The sequence below is a fragment of the Rattus norvegicus genome, chromosome 13, assembly GCF_036323735.1.
Source record: "Rattus norvegicus strain BN/NHsdMcwi chromosome 13, GRCr8, whole genome shotgun sequence".
NCBI classification, from domain to species: Eukaryota; Metazoa; Chordata; class Mammalia; order Rodentia; family Muridae; genus Rattus; species Rattus norvegicus.
The window spans coordinates 91,282,625-91,298,592 of NC_086031.1; the positions used below are offsets into that span (position 1 = coordinate 91,282,625).

At 43.8% G+C, this 15,968-nt stretch overlaps 2 protein-coding genes across 41 annotated transcripts in view; one reads left to right on the forward strand and one right to left on the reverse strand.

Moving 5' to 3' along the window:
- The window catches only part of Cep170 (centrosomal protein 170), an 84,183-nt gene extending 80,817 nt beyond the window's left edge, over nt 1–3,366 (reverse strand). For 17 of the 18 annotated variants that reach the window (XM_063272008.1, XM_063272007.1, XM_063272006.1 and 14 more), the window contains exon 1: nt 3,160–3,301. The gene's annotated coding sequence lies outside the window, so the exon portion shown is untranslated. Of the gene's footprint in view, nt 1–3,159 lie in introns of all 18 variants that reach the window. The other variant, NM_001427216.1, reaches the window with a different exon arrangement.
- A 796-nt stretch (nt 3,367–4,162) lies between these two features.
- Nucleotides 4,163–15,968, forward strand: part of Sdccag8 (SHH signaling and ciliogenesis regulator SDCCAG8) — a 231,469-nt gene continuing 219,663 nt past the window's right edge. For 17 of the 23 annotated variants that reach the window (XR_010056919.1, XR_010056920.1, XR_005492248.2 and 14 more), the window contains exons 1-3: nt 4,196–4,332; nt 14,221–14,373; nt 15,711–15,793. Coding sequence is in view for 13 of the 23 variants with exons in the window: in XM_039090807.2 (XP_038946735.1) it covers nt 4,266–4,332; nt 14,221–14,373; nt 15,711–15,793 (303 nt within the window). In the remaining 10 variants the exon portion in view is untranslated. Of the gene's footprint in view, nt 4,333–11,354; nt 11,496–14,207; nt 14,374–15,710; nt 15,794–15,968 lie in introns of those variants that run through there. The other 6 variants (XM_063272384.1, XM_039090811.2, NM_177929.3 and 3 more) reach the window with 5 other exon arrangements.

A 15,968-nucleotide genomic window follows, 5' to 3' on the forward strand; every position in this document is an offset into this window, starting at 1 on the left:
TGAACACATCCTTCATAAAACATTAGAGTAAATAAATCAAAGCTCACTTTGCCAAGGGTAGTTACTAAAAATTTCCAGTATTAGGGATAATTAAAGGAGAAAAGATGGTCTGAGGTTTTTATGCCACTAAACGGAACCTTATTGGGTGAAAGAGGTATATGCTTAATGCTTTAATCATTTTCTATTCATCAAACATTGGTGTATTAACTAATCTAGAAAACCTGCAAAAATACACGTACTTCACAGCTTAGTGCCACCTATCACATTCTTATTAGAGTCATACACTACCTAACAGTCTGAAGAAAAATCATTATGCATTAAATAGTGAAAAATACTTATCGGGAACAGAATTTTATTAAGTGAATAAACCATACAGGGGCTGGTTAAAGGAAGGACTTGTTGAGTAAGCAAGACTACCAGATGGTTCATATGGCCAGAACCCATTAAAATGCTGAGTAGGCCTGGTGATCTTAGAGATGTACAGTTAGGCTCAGAAAGTAAAGATAGGAGGCCTCTGGAATAAGCTAGCTAGTGAGACGAGCTTTATTCATAAGCTATCGGTTCAACGAAGACTCTGCCTCAGAATCAATGATGTAGAAAAGCAATCAAGGAATATTTCAGTTTCTGGCTTCTATGTGCACAGGCAAACATGCATGCTCCAACACATGCAAACATTCATACACACATGCGTGCAAATATACCACACACATGGAAAAGAGAAAAAGAAAGCAAACCATTACAGACACAAAGTTCAAATAACAAGCTTTTACCACCAGAGGTGAAATATCTGATCACTACCAGATGCAATAATAAAACTGAGTAAAGATAAAGTAGTAAGAAAGTGAAACAAATTACTAATTACAGAATTTTAAAAACCACCTTGATTGTTTACATCAGCATGCAGAAGCCATATTGATGTTTATTCTAATGCTAAAATAAAAAACATGAAGATCATGTATTCCACACAAAACATTTTAGGATACCATGAGATTTATTGGTAAGATATACACCATTAATCCCAGCACTAGGAATGCAGAAGCAAGCAAATCTCTGAGTTCAAGGCAAGCAAATCCCTCTGAGTTCAAGGTCAGCCTATCTACAAAGTTCTAGGACAGTCAGAGCTACACAGAGAAATCATGTCTCAAAAAATCAAAACAAAAAACCCAAAACCACAAAGCCCACAAACAAACAAAAATTGGCTGTAATCGAATATAAAAATAATATTAAGATAGAATAGAATTAAGAACAAAAGTTAAATGTTAAAAGTTCCACTCTAATAAAAGAAGCCCCCCAAATGTTATCAAAAGGTGAGTTCTAGTATGAGTTGAGAATATAATCCATTAAAGAAAAACCAACATCATTAAGTTCTTGTATGTATATTTTATTTTTAACACAGTTTATAGAATTGATTATGCTATAAAATATTAGGACATATAGTACATTTTGGTTAATAATCAGGGAAGCTTTTTTTTAAGCAAAAAAAGCAGATTTTCTCTTAGTGTATAAAACTCAAGCTCCACTTCAGCATAATTAATAATATGTCGAAACATAAGGATAAGATTAATACAACTGTGAGAATTAACTGATGCAGACCACTCAAGGACCATGTAGAATATGTTCTCTAGACCTGTGCAGGGCAGAGGACTACGGCACACACATAGGAGAGATCACACTGCAATACAGATCTGGTTTTATTTGGCTCTGCCTTCCATTGCTTCAGAGTTGGCAGACAAGTCAGTCAACTTTGCCTAAGTTAGTATCCTCTTAGTTTCTCGTAAGCCCAGTTTAGACTCATGTTTTAGGGCAGCAACTTTTTATAGTGCTTAACAAAAGGAAAAACTAAAAACTCCGCGGGTTTTATTTTTTAAAACAATGGCAAAAATACAGACTGGTTGGCTTGTAACGTGCCATTTCTCAGTATTGAATTTCTCAGTCTCTTAAGGCTAATACATGGGACTTTATTGGTAAAGACTTAGGTTCTGTATTTATAATCCAACTCTCACATTATCCCTCCACTTGCTCCTCCTCATCCTGCTTCATCCTATGGTCCGCTTGCTTTAAGCAACAAGGTTGGCAAAACACTACAAATACCATAAGCTTACGATTTCAAACGGTTTTACAGGATGCATTTTCAAGTAAATGTATTGTCTGCTTCAACAAATTCCTCTCCAGTGGTTGAATTTTCATTAACAGAATAGAAAACAAATCAATTTCAGAAACTGAAATATAGCTGGCCTATTTTTTTTGTTTGCTTTAAGCGTATCCTAATGTATTCCCTTAGGAACATGAACGCATTACCCACCCAGTGGAAAAAATAATTCTGCTGGTTCATTTCCCTGCTAAACAACAGCTTCGCTGTCAAACCCTACGTAAGCCCAGCCTTTATTGTCACCTAGTAATTTTATATTGATCAGCACGGCAGACTTGGGACTCTAGCCTGTATAGCCTGTCTTTATATTCTTTGGGGAACCGGGGTCAGGACGACAGTTTATACTCAAGACCAGAAAACAGAGATCATATGACTTAGGATACAATTCCTCATCTTCCCGTACGTGTCACGCAGCTGCTATTTCTCCCCCTTGAATAAAATGGAAGTGAACTAGACCTAAACCCTACGACTGAATCTTGGGACAATGAAGCCCACAGGAAGCCACTAGCTCCTCCCGTGGGTTTACTACAGAGCTAGAGGCTACGTGGGGTACAGTCGTCCGGCAGGCTGAGTGACAGCACGTCTTCCACGCCCTCCCAACGCCATCAGAAGGCTCGTCGTCCGAGACCCCCTCCCCACCGCCGCCACCCTCCTCACACCCCGAAACCAACCCTACAAAAGGGATGGGCGCCCTGGTAAACTCCCTTCCCCAGCGGCCGCGCAGCCATTCCCTCGACGCTCCGCCCGCAGCGCTCCCAGGCAGCTCAGGCGGCGGCGGCACAAAGCGAGAGCGAAAAGAGGACCGGGCGCACAGAGGGGAAGCCGGCCCCGGGCAGCCGGCCGCAGCCCATGGGGGAGGGGAGGGCGGCGGCCGCGCGGGGCGTCCGGGTGGCGCCCCTCGGCTTCCAGGCCCGCACTCCATCCCGCCGCGGGCCGCGCCCCGGCCCCGGCCGCCAGAGCTGAGGATGTGCAGAATCCCGAGCCTTGCGGACCCCGAGCGCATCACTTACCCCTCACCGCAGAGAGGGACCGGACCGGGAGGCGGGGCGCGGCGCGTCCCGTCAGTCTCTGCCACGCTGTCCTCCTCCCACCCCCTCGCCGTTGTCGTCGTCCTCGTCGTCGCCGCCGCCGCCGCCGCCGCCGCTGTGGAGCTGGGGCCCCCTCGGTTCCGCTGGGCAATAACGTTATTCCACACACGCCCCACACATAGCGGGAACAGCAGCGAGCGGCGGCTCAGTGCGCAGGCGCCTCGCAGAGGGCAACCAGCCAGGCCCTCTCCCTCCTCCTGCCAGGGCCCAGCGATACCTCACTGCGCAGGCGCCAGACCCAGACAATGAAAGGGGGCTTTGCAGAGGGTCTCACCCACTCGCTCTCCCAGCTACCCACTGCGCAGGCGTGTCCTCAAGACCCGCTTGAACAATGAAGAGCGGCTTGGCTGGAGTGGGACCGCAACCAACCAGGACTACGATTCCCAGCGGGCAGCGCGCCAATTCCATACGGAGGGCGGGGCTCTGGGCAAACTAGGAGTTGCAGTGTCCGCCGCCTTCACAGAGTGGCTGTTTGTAAGATTTACACTTCATTTTCTAGAGAAAAACAACTTTGACACAAATCCTGACTGAAACCGAGTTTACAGTGAATCCTTGCGAGGGCTCAGGGGTCAACTCCACACCGGCACATTTTGAAGAGTCTAAGTCCTTCACCCGGTCCGTTCTGTCAGCGGGTCGATCCAGTTGGCTGAGGATGCAGGACAGTGGGACTAATCCAAGCTATGCAAAAGAAAAGGGCGCGGCCTGCAACCGGTCTCTTGGCAACGGGCTCAGGCCGCTAAACTGCCGGAGAGGCGCCCGAGCGCATCGCCCTCTGGGAAGCGTAGTATAGCTGGAAGGCTCTTAGCACTCTCGAGGCTACAAGCCTTGAACCTAAGAACTACAATTCCCGACGTTCACCATGAGGGCCAGGGGGTAGGAAGAGCCCCCAGCAGCCCCGTGCGAGGTTCCTGTCTCCCTAGTGACAGCAGCTACAGGAAGCAGGCAGGCATCCCCCAACCCCCAACGCTAGGCCTGTCCTCGGAGGGGTGCACTGGACACTTTCCATCATAACTCCCATCTCTGACCCCATGGCGAAGTCCCCAGGGAACTCTACCCTGGAGGACAGTCTGGGGCAATACCAACGGAGTCTCCGGGGTGAGTTGCTCCGAATCTCGATGCTTAGGAGCTCCTAGGTACCATGGGCAATATTGGGTTTTTTTCCAGACACTTTCCATGAGCACTACCCAGGCTGAGGAGGACGAAGACGGATATTGCACTGATCTTATGGATCAAATCTTTTAGTTTTGCTTCTAGGATTAAGTAGCACTGTTACCTCTGATTCTTGTGGTTACCTGACCCAACAAGGAACCTAAATCTTGATTTAGGTGTCTTATCAACCAGTGCCAGCACAAACTCATGGGCAGCTCCATGTCACTTCTACCCTGTTGCCATACTGTTGCTGTTAAATCCAATAAATTTCTTATTTATAAATTTTACACACGTAGATTTTGGTTGTAGTACAGCAGGTCTGATGTATAAAACAAGAAACAAAACACTAACAGTTATTTGAAATAATACAATACTAATCTATCTACACTATTTTCTTGTAGCTAAGCATTTGAAACTTTATCTTACTAATGATCCCATTTTACCTGTCAGGAAACCAAAGCTCAGAGAGGTTGAGTTGTAGGCCAAAACTCACACCTCTTGTTGGTAGTGGCAAAGGCAGGTATTGAATTCAGGCCTATCCACCTTCAAAGCCTATGCCTTTCTTATTAATCAAGTCACAATTCCTATAGTTGAAGCCTGTTTTACTTAATTTCAGGTTTTCTGAGCAAAGTACCAGAAGAATGATTATCTGGCAAAGTCATACAGCTAGCTGGCTCTGTTCTTTCAACAACGTGAGCAACCTCTGGAAACCTGAGACTTTGTTTAGTGAATTTATAATGTCAACTACATCATAGTTATTATGGAGAACAAATGAACAAGACAAATAATGAACACAAAACTGATTTATTTATTTATTAACGATTTAAAAAAATCGTTAATCCGTAGCAAGAAATGCATGCCAGGGGCTTAGAATGAGGCTCAGTATTAGAGTGCTTGCCTGGCATGTGGAAAAGAAGGAAAGAGATGGGCAAGTAAATGTGGGACCTAGAAAGTAAAAATTTGATGAAAGACTTTATTCTACAGGTGATGACGTACTTTTTCCTGTTCTGCATTTTCATAAGCCCTATATGCTATGCCCAACAGTTAAAATACTGAATCATTTATAACCTGGATTACTCCACAAATAATAACTGAACGTCTGATTTGAGTTAGTCTCACTAGGTGAGGAATGGGCCGCAAATCTCTATGGCGTGGAGTCTTTGAATTAATGGGGTAGACCAGAAGCAAAGCAATTACAGATCACTGTGGTTTAAAATAAAGGTGGTAACCAATGTTCCACACACAAATGCTTACTAAATGTTAGCTGCTAACATTTGCTTCCTGTTAAGCTTAAGTTTTTTTTTTTTTCCTTTGAGAAGACTGGAAGGTTTATCTCCTTATGACTTTGTAGGCTAATGTTTGTCATCTGGATCTCTTGGTGGTGTTACAGATTGTTCGCATGTTAGCATCCCCAGTGTTCAAACCATAAGATGGTGGAATTAAATGTAATCCTCTTCCCACTGAAATTTCAAGAGTTGGTGGATTCCAGAGTAACTGCTTCTAACCTTTTTGTTGGAATCAAGAAAAACTCTGTGCTCGATAATATAAATGGTTATAATTTTTTTTTAGATTGGTTAAGTTTTTCTGTTTGTTGTTGTGGGTGGGTGATTGGTTGGTTGGTTGGTTGGGTTTTTTGAATCTAGTTCTTCTGTGACAAAATTTTGGGCTTTTATTTAACTATGGGGGGAGTGCTGTTTAATATTAATCATTTTGATGTAGTCACATGATTGATCTGACTAGAGCAATGGAATGAAGGAATGATAGACAAGTAACATCAAGCTGGGATGGAGTGGGCTGTGGTCTCAGCAGCGGCGGTCTGGAAATTCGACCTCAGTAGGGAGTTTCTATAGGGAAACCGTCTGGTGCTGTAGTCATCCGGGATGAGGAAGCTGTGGTCTGTAGTTTCTGCACGTACTGGTTCCTGCCATGTTTTGACCAGGGGAAGCCTTGCTATTCTCCAGAGCCTGATCTGCGGAAGGCCTTGCCATTCCGATGGGTCTGAGGCACCGGGTCCTTGACAAGGCTTCACTCATGACAACAATATACACTCACTCAGGACTTCATTTCCTCCCACACATTAGGGCATTATTTAATATTAGCCACTTTGATATAATCATAGGGCTAACTTCAAACTAATTTTATAGAAGTGGGTGTAGCTTGATGGAGTAGTGCTTGCTTAGTTGGGCCTGGAGTTCAATCCTCAGCACCATAAAAAACAAATCTTATAGTGTTATGTGTAACAGTGCTGCTGCCATTGCATCCAGTAATTATAACATTAAGTTCTAATTAAGATACTTTTAAAATTTATAATTGACATGATAACTATTTAAGGTCAAAACATTTGACCAATGGCAAATAAGGGGTATAGAAAAAGAAAACATTTGAAAAACTTATTATTTTAACAATGATTCAAGAAGTAGAACTCGAATTCCTCCTGGATTTCAGGATGTATTGTTTCTTAATTTAACGACTTACTTGTGCTTCTTAGCATATGCAATGGTATTGAGAAGGAGGCAACAAAACAGGGTTAATCCTGACCTTGAGCATAGTCAAGTATCCCTTACCACTTTAAGAGAGAATAAGTCCTTTAAAGTGAACTTCCGTTTTTAAGAGGTCAAACTGTGGTGAATATGACACCATTTGTTATTTCAAGAGTGCCCAGTATTTAAGAATTGTGTTATAAAATGCCCTCCTTAGTTTATGCATGCTGGGAGAATAGTAAAGTGTTGGTATTTCTTCCTATTTATCCCTGAGATTTTAAACTAAGTGGACGTTCACTAACTGCTATCATCCCTCACTTTTATGAAATAGCCACAGGAGCATTCAACTTCCATCATTCTCAAAGGGAGCGTATCGCTGGTGGCCTGCGAGCCGCAGCTCAATCTGGGACCAGGAGGGGTTTGGAAGGCCTCTTAGCGGGTGACCAAGGGTTTATTTACTGGACGTTTTAGGTGTTAACACATATGAGCATGCACTTTCAGTATTAAAAAGGACAGAGATCACAAGGTAATGGGTTATCTGTCCCTACTAACAGAGCCATGCACCCTCCAATCCGGACATCCTGGGCTGTGGATGTAGCTTAGCAGTGGTGCGTTTATTACCTGACCATATGATTCCTATCCCCCTCTGGCTGAGTGGGTATAGCATTCACACAATGTCCTTGTGCTTTGACAGAAACACATTCTCTTTTATGTGCACTCCGTATGCAGTTCTCCCCTTTCCCTTCACAACATTGGTTTTTCAGCCTGTGGATGGAATCTCTGGAGAACATGACAGAGTCAGGAGAGAATGTATGACTAGGTGGCAGATCATGGAACTTCCTCTCGATGTGCTGATTAGTGTCTGTGTGACCTTGGACCAGTTAATAAGTTGGATTTGGATTTCTGTTTCCTCATCTGTAAAATTAAAAGCTTGAACTAGATGTGAGAATTATTGCCTGTGGGAGCCAAAATGGCAAAGTGTGTAAGGGACTTAGTGAAAGACACCAGGAAAAGAACAGGAGTATGGGCACACGGTACCTTGTGTTTTTTACTTCCTCCTGGCTTCCTTCTCCCTGGTTTTTCCTGTTCTTCTGCTCTTTATCTAAGAAGAAAGCCATGCACAAGCCTCCCTAAAAGCTGAGATTCCCCTCTGTCTCTTCAGGTGCCAGTGCCCTTTTCTTGCTCCCAGTCAGACTACAAGAAGGATGAGGATTGTGCTTGTGCCCTGTGAAACTGAAAAGAAGTTAACTGGTGCCTTCAAAGAAGGGGCTGTGGCAAGATCACCAGTCTTGAAGGTCCTTCCTTCTGTGTTTGATGTATAGGAAAAAGCTGGAGATAGTGTTGATGGTGGTTGATGGTTCACATACTTAGATGTGAACGGCACATCTCTCTAGATCCTACTAGGGAAGGCTTCATATCTGAGGAAGGGTTGTGTAATAGTACTACTAACAGAGTACTGCCAGCTAGCAGTGATGTCATCTGGACCTTTGGCCTACTTAAGAACACATGTTTATCTTTGGGGAAAGTTACTCCTTTTCTCAGATTTACTTACAAAACTTACATTTCTTCTTTTCTATTTCCATAAATATTTTCTTGATTTTTCTATTCATTATTTGCCATGTGTTATTTGTATTTATATGTCTGTAGGTACACACATAGCACACACAGACACGCACACACATATCCATATGCAAGCGGTTTGCGAGACTGTAACAAGTATGAACATTTTTGTTTGTATATTAATATTGTTTTTAGTACTTTTAGCTTTTATCATTCTTTTTGTTTTTGTTTTTAAACTAAAATGAAAGTCAAAAAGCAAGGTGTGATGAAATAGACCATTCCAGTGCTGAGGAGGCTGAGGTAGGAGGATTTCTCATTCAAGGCTACTAAGGTGTCTTAGTCAGGGTTTCTATTCCTGCACAAGCATCATGACCAAGAAGCAAGTTGGGGAGGAAAGGGTTTATTCAGCTTACACTTCCACATTGCTGTTCATCACCAAAGGAAGTCAGGACTGGAAGATCAGGAAGCAGGAGCTGATGCAGAGGCCATGGAGGGATGTTACTTACTGGCTTGCTTCCCCTGGCTTCCTCAGCTTGCTTTCTTATAAAACCCAAGAGCACCAGCCCAGGGATGGCACCACCCACAATGGGCTGAGTCCTCCCCCCTTGATCACTAGTTGAGAAAATGCCTTACAGCTGGGTCTCATCAAGGCATTTCCACAACTGAGGCTCCTTTTCTATGATAACTCCAGCTTGTGTCAAGTTGACGCACAAAACTAACTAGTACATAAGGGTAGTTGAAAACAATTTAAAAACAAAATCCCAACTTTCTTTTTCCTCCTCTACTGAGGCAAAATAGGTAAGAGATGAGATTTAACAGCAAACAAAGGATGTTCAACAGTAGTTGCCCTACAACAGACAGATAGGGTGTTCACACTAGTCACTCTGAGAACAGACCGAAGGGTATTCATAGAGTCAGCCCTGAAACCATAACCGTTTCCAATGTGTTATAAAATTATAACACATTTATTGTGTTCCTGGAAAGAAGACGACAAGCTATTGGGAAAAGGAGAAAAATCATATTCTATCTTGGTGTCTTTAAAGATTTGAACTTCAGTGACATTACCTGCTTATGACAAAGTTGTCACATGAGTCCAAGCCCTGGTGATTAAGCCCATGAAAGGTTTGAAGGAGCAGACTTAGAGCTGATACTGTGTCAGGCTTTGGTTATACTCTGTGCTAGCAGCATAGTAACAGCAGCATGTTACTGTCAGTGCTGTTGCCCGCCTCTCAGAGGACGGCTACTGTGGCCGTGTAATAGTGTGGTATGTGTGGTAGGTTTAACACTTCCCGTGGGAGTAACTCAAGACTCAGCAGGAGCTAATTTGCTGCATCCATCTCAACCAGTGCTTCACAACGAGGGACAATTTGTCTGGCAAGCAAACATTTAGTAATATTTACAGACACAGTTGCCATCACAATTGAGGCTAGAAAGGAATGATACCGGCATCTCATGAGTAGAAGCCAGGGGCGGTGACAAAGAAGCACAGTCCAGTTCCTAAGACAAAGTTATCAGGTCTGAAGCAGTAATGGTACTGTGTTCAGAAACATTGATGTAGCCATTGCAAGGCTTTGCAAGAGACTCAAGAAAGAGTAATTACAATTATGAATATAGATTGTGTTGTATGGTGACTCTATCCCAAATCTCTGCCAGCCCAGCAGGAATTAATCCTCGGTTGGTAAAAGGTGCATTACTCTGCCAAACTGGTGCCAGTGAGGTGCCAGGTGCATGCCACAGGATGGCATACCAGTCCCGGACTGTCCACATCACACCTGTCCTTGATAATCCTCCAGCCCCTCTTTCTTACACGAATCACACTGCTGTTGAGGTTGTCTTTCCACTGATGTCCTCCGCTCCAGCACGTTTCCAGCCATTAGAGTTAGGATCACAGTTTTGTTGAAACGTTTTATTTCTGTAAAGTTTTATTAGCCATGTTCACTATTGTGCTGTCTGCTTACAGACTTAGCCCTGTCCAACTTTGGATGAGGCTGTTTGTCTCATGATTTTGCTACCTGCTAGTTCCCCAGTAAACCATGACAGCTGTCTTCAAAACTGGGCTGTGGTCCAGTCAAGCATATACAGACACCTTTTTCTTGTCTTCTGGTCTCTCTCTCTCTCTCTCTCTCTGTCTCTCTCTCTCTCTCTGTCTCTCTCTCTCTCTCTCTCTCTCTCTCTCTCTCTCTCTCTCTCTCGTCTTTCTCTTGCTTGTCTGCCTAGTCTAAGCTTATGTGAGGGGTTTCAGGGCCTCTCATATCTCAGGCTAGAAAATGTTCCATTACAGATTTTCTCAGAGACAGCTGGGCACTTTTCAGGATGAGTCCCCACCCCTGACACCAGGACATTTCTCTTTCATGTCTCCTAGGCAGATGGGAAACATAGAAATTAATAATTGATTAGATGAACGTAGATTAATGTAGATGTTGATCTTAACGCTGAGGGACACATGTGTTTTGTTCAAAAACATGCTAATTTCACCCTAGCTGAGGAGTTCTTGTCCTGTGGCTGGTTTGGGGTGGGGGTGGGGTGGGGGTAGTGGTCCTTCTTCAGTGGTGTTGGTAAGTTGTCATGTTCCTAAATCCACACCTATACTCGTGCAGGCAATCCCGATTAAACTCGTGGGTTTAGAAAGCAACAACAAAATAAACCACATTTAAATAGGAGAGGGCATTTGGGGGAGGGCCTAGAGGGAGTGGGAGTTGGTAAGGGAGAGTAGTAGATGCTGAATGTGATCAAAGACATTAAATACCTGCACATAATCCCAGAGTTTAATGCTACCTTTTAAAAAGTTAACGTTTCTGAAGAGAGGCTCGGTGGTGAGCCAGGGGTTAAAACGCAGGGAGAGGAGAGGTGGACTGGGGTGAGTAAGACACACTTTGAATTCCATCTTCAGCTTAAAAACCTTTCAGGAGCGCATCGCACTGACGGATGTTCAGATAATGGACTGCAGAAATGATGTTCGCTTGCATTCATATTCATGGGAGCTGCCGAGGCGTTTATATCCATAGTTAAGTTCATATCCAGCCTGCAGTTGGTGCTGGAGAGAAGACATCAGAAAGCGTCCTGAAGTAGGTGCGTGTCCTCAGAGGCAGAGGAAGGGCTATTCCTCTGGCTCTCGGTTAGATAGAACTGTTGCCATGAGCAGCGGGCAGGAAATGATAAAGAACCCTCCTGTCTAGTCCGTTTGCTTAGTGTGCACCCAGCGAGCTGCAGCTGGTGAGTGCATGACGGGCGGCTCCGCTGCCTTGGCTCCAGTTAGCGTCGTGGCATTTCATCTGTCTTGAATCGTCTTAATCTATCCCCCAGGATTCAGTCAGCTTGTCATGCTGCTGTCGGGAACTGAAACCATTAGAGTGCTTCAAGATGTTATGCATAAACGATTATAAAATGTCATTTAACTTGATCTCACTTTTAGGATTTAGTTCTTGCCAAGATTCCTTCTCTGACCCTTATAACTACTGCCTGAGTACTTGCAAAAACAAAACGGTAAACCAAAATTCACTTTTAGAGGGAGGCTAATTGTTGAGCTCAGTGTCTAGTAATTTCATGTATTATTTTTGACGCAAATTTAGTGTGCAATGTTGGTGTGGCTCTGAAAGACTGAATAAGTGTTAGAAACAGGATTAAAGGGGTCGCTGCAAGTTGCCCTACAGGCTAAGGATGTCTTTGCCCAGCATCCCATAGGCCCAGGGTTCAATCCCCAGCCCTACAAAATAAATATATAAAACGGAAACCCAGCCATTATTGTAATCCCGTGGTAGAACTGTGCCTACATGGACTTGCTGTTGTGCATTTTTTTTCACGTAAGATTTCCCTGTTCTCCTAATATAACTTTTTGGTTTTTAATCAGAGTAGGTATAAATAAATAATTATCTTTGTCTTAGAAATGAAGTAATTCGATAGCTCTGTGGAGCATGTGTTCAATGTTAGTCAGACCCTTCATGTCCTTTCTAATGGATGCTATAAACCCAAGTGCTTTATTTATAGAGTTAAGGGCATAGATCTAAATGTCTGAACTGCTTTGCATGTCACAGAACACTTTAGTTTTCCTTTTCCATTGACAAGTCTGTTGAGAAAATACTGAGTTTTTAAAAACTGTTGCTACTCTTTGTAATGCTAAAAGAGGACTGCATCAATTCTGGACTTTTTAAAATCAGAGTGAGTAAGAAGGGACCTTGCCTGGCTGTCAGTCAGCACCAGGTTTGTGTTTACAGGAAGATCTGTGTGGAGATCAGACCAGTATGGAGATAACAGTGGTGCTACAGTCACCGTGAGGACAACCAACCAGAAGGGCTGGTTCTTTTTAGTGTTATCCATGTAGAGGATGAGTTTCTGTAAGGAAAGTAACCATATTGCACATTTCGTAACAGGAAGTATTAAGTACTATGGTTGTTAAATGTGATTCTAAACTTAAACATTGGAGAGAATGAAGAACATATGTTCATCAAGTGTGTTTCCATAGATGACTGGTAATGATAATTAACAGTCTGACTTTGTGTGTGTCGTGTGTATTTGCTATGAGGTGTGTTTATGTGCTTATGCTTGTGTGTGCGCATATGGAGGAAGGGGATGGTCTTGAGTGTCTTTCCTTGATTGCTCTCTTTATCTTTTGAGGAGATATAAGCTGAAATTGATAGATCCACAGACTGACAGACCAAAGAGCCTCAGTCATCCACCTGTTCCAGCCTCACCAACCATGGGGTTCCATGTGTGCTCTGAACATGCAGCTTTTTACACAGGTTTTGGGGTCCGAATCCAGACCCTCATACTTTGCAGAGCAAGCACTTCACTAACTAAATTTTCTTCACAGCTTCATTTTAGTGCCATTTATAGGTCTCTGGAATCTTTTGGAGGCTACACTGAGCAGTTAGGTTGAAGACAGGTAGAGTAGAGGAGCCCCTAGCAGTCTCAGAGCCTATCCTCTTCCCCTGGTTTCTTTATGTGTCTCTCCAACAGGGAGGCCGGCTCTTAAGTAATCATTCGAGACAGAGAAAGTAAAACCTGCTGACCCTTGTAAAGAAGAGATCTAACTGTTACTGCAGCCTGCTAATGCAAATTTAGGCCTGTGAGGAAGTGCAGTGTGACCCTGAGGCTATTTTTAGACATGAGCTCTCATAACAGTGTACCTTAAAGCATTCGATCATAGATAGCTTATGTCACTGTGTGCTGGTTGGTTTGTTTCTACTCTAGGGGTGGTCATTTCTGCTAATCTGTGTGTGAGATGTAGTCAGCCAGGACTGCACAGTCCGGGTTGCCACTGTGAGAACCCAGCTGTCCAACTATTGATCAGAACTAGGTCAGGCATCTTGAATTCTTTTGGTGGGCTGGAATATGGAGTCGTAGGGATGTAGAGAAAATGAGGCTTCCCTAGGCCAGAGCTTGGAGTGACTGAGTTTCCTGAATGGTTCTGTCTGCTCACCTCTCTGTCATATCTCTAGGTATGACAGGCAAATCTCAAGCACCAAGGGGAAGGAAGGAACCTCCTCAAGCCAGTGATTATCTGGGCAAAAAGGGAGCTCTGCTCTTCAGTCCTCCTTGTTGATTGTGTCACATGCACTGAATGTTCATAGTGACCGGAACAGGGACTGGAGAGATCTCCCCGTCTAAATTCTAACTGGATTTCATCTTCTCTTACCTCCTCTGTTATATTCCTTAGCTAGCTGAAGCTAGAATTCTGCTTTGTCCCATAAGGTTTCCCCTAAATCGAACACATCTTTTGATGGTGCCCTGTTGGCCAAGGATGTGGGCGATTGCCACCACTTTATTGGCCCTGACTCTCATCAGGCTTTTGTTGCAGAACGTGCCAATAGAAGCATTCACCAATTGAAATGTGCCCTGAGAGAAGTCGATGCCACCATAGAGGAAGATGCACTGGATCCTTCCACCAGCATTAACGTAGAAAATGTGGACACAGGGGTGGCCTGGCATGAACTGCAGCACAGCCATGCTGGTGAGTGTGGCTGTCAGAGCGTGGCACAAAGTGGACTCTCCCAACTCTGCAGACCTCAGTCCACCTAGTGCCCACTCTAAGTTTCTCTTGCTGTGTACCGAAAGAGTGGTAAAGTTCCTTTACTCAGCTTTCTTCTTTTGCCTTCCAAAATCCTATAGACTGAAGTCCAAAATCTTAGGATGGATTAACAATATTTTTCTAACTTTACAGTATTTCCTAACATACTTCTCCTGTCATATTTCTCCCATGCTGTCTTCTTAGCCATCCCTTTCACAAGTGTCACCTGAACCATCTGTCTTAGAAAGATGCCATCTCTTAGCAACCCCTGATCTATACCTTTATACCTGCAAAGCCTTGTGACTGAAACTTCTGACATCTTTCCACTCTCTCCTGCCTGCTGAACTCCTGTTCATGGCTCTGTTAGCACCTATGTGAAAGCAAGCATGGATCGGGCTCCCTGTCCTGGAAGCCTTATGTGCAGCTCTAGATTTAAATTAAAAGCTTATATCTACTGGTGTCTTAGTAGGGGTTCTACTGCTGTGAACAGCACTATGACCAATAAAGGACAACATTTAATTGGGGCTGGCTTACAGGCTCAGAGGTTCAGTCCATTATCATCAGGCAGAAGCATGGCAGTGTCCAGGCAAGGCATGGTGCAGGCAGAGCTGAGTGTTCAACATCATTTTCTGAGGACAGCTAGTGGAAGACTGATTTCCAGGCAGCTAGGATGAGAGTCTTAAAGCCCACACCCACAGTGACACATCCACTCCAACAAGGCCATACCCACTCCAACAAGGCCATACCTCCAAATAGTACCACTCCCTGGAACAGGCATATTCAAACCATGACACCTGGTATAACTGTTTTGCTTATTAAATTTTTACTCAAGTTTTTAATGTTTTCTTTGTATCCCCAGCCAATATCAAAGTTCTTCTTGCCTAATAGAAGTTTAAGCAATGTTTGCTGGGCTGATGTTTAGTGATGTTAGTCTACATTGTATCACTATAACAACATCTGAGATAAACAAACCTATAAAGAATAAGTTTGTCTTTTTGAGACAGGGCCTCTGTATGAGTCCCTGGATGGCCAGGAACCCTCTTTGTAGACAAGGTGGTCATCCCCCTGCCTGTGTCTCCCAAGTCATGATATTACTGGAGTCTATCAGCACACCTTAGCAGTTTGTTTTGGCTCACGGTTTTGCACATGTCAGCCCATTATGGATTGGCCTTGCTTCTTTGGGGATGTGATGCGTGGTCTTTGAGGGACATTCATAACCTAAGGTGTGCATACCCTGTGAATCTCAGCCAGGTCGGTAAGTCCATTGCTTCTCCCTGCAGTCAATCAGCTGAAGGCTTTGTTGCGACAACAAACAAGTACAGAAAATGAGACATCTCCACGAAGACGAAAGTTGTCCCCTTCGGTGAGTGTCCCTGTGAAGCCTGGCACAAGGCCCGGCTTCCTCGCTGTGCTTTATTCCCTGTGTCAGGTCATGCATGCTGCACGCATCCAGATGACAGCCATGGTAATTTTAGAGACACGTTCTTCCACCTCTGACCGTTTGAAGGAATCTTGATATTTTTAATTTATCTTTTCCT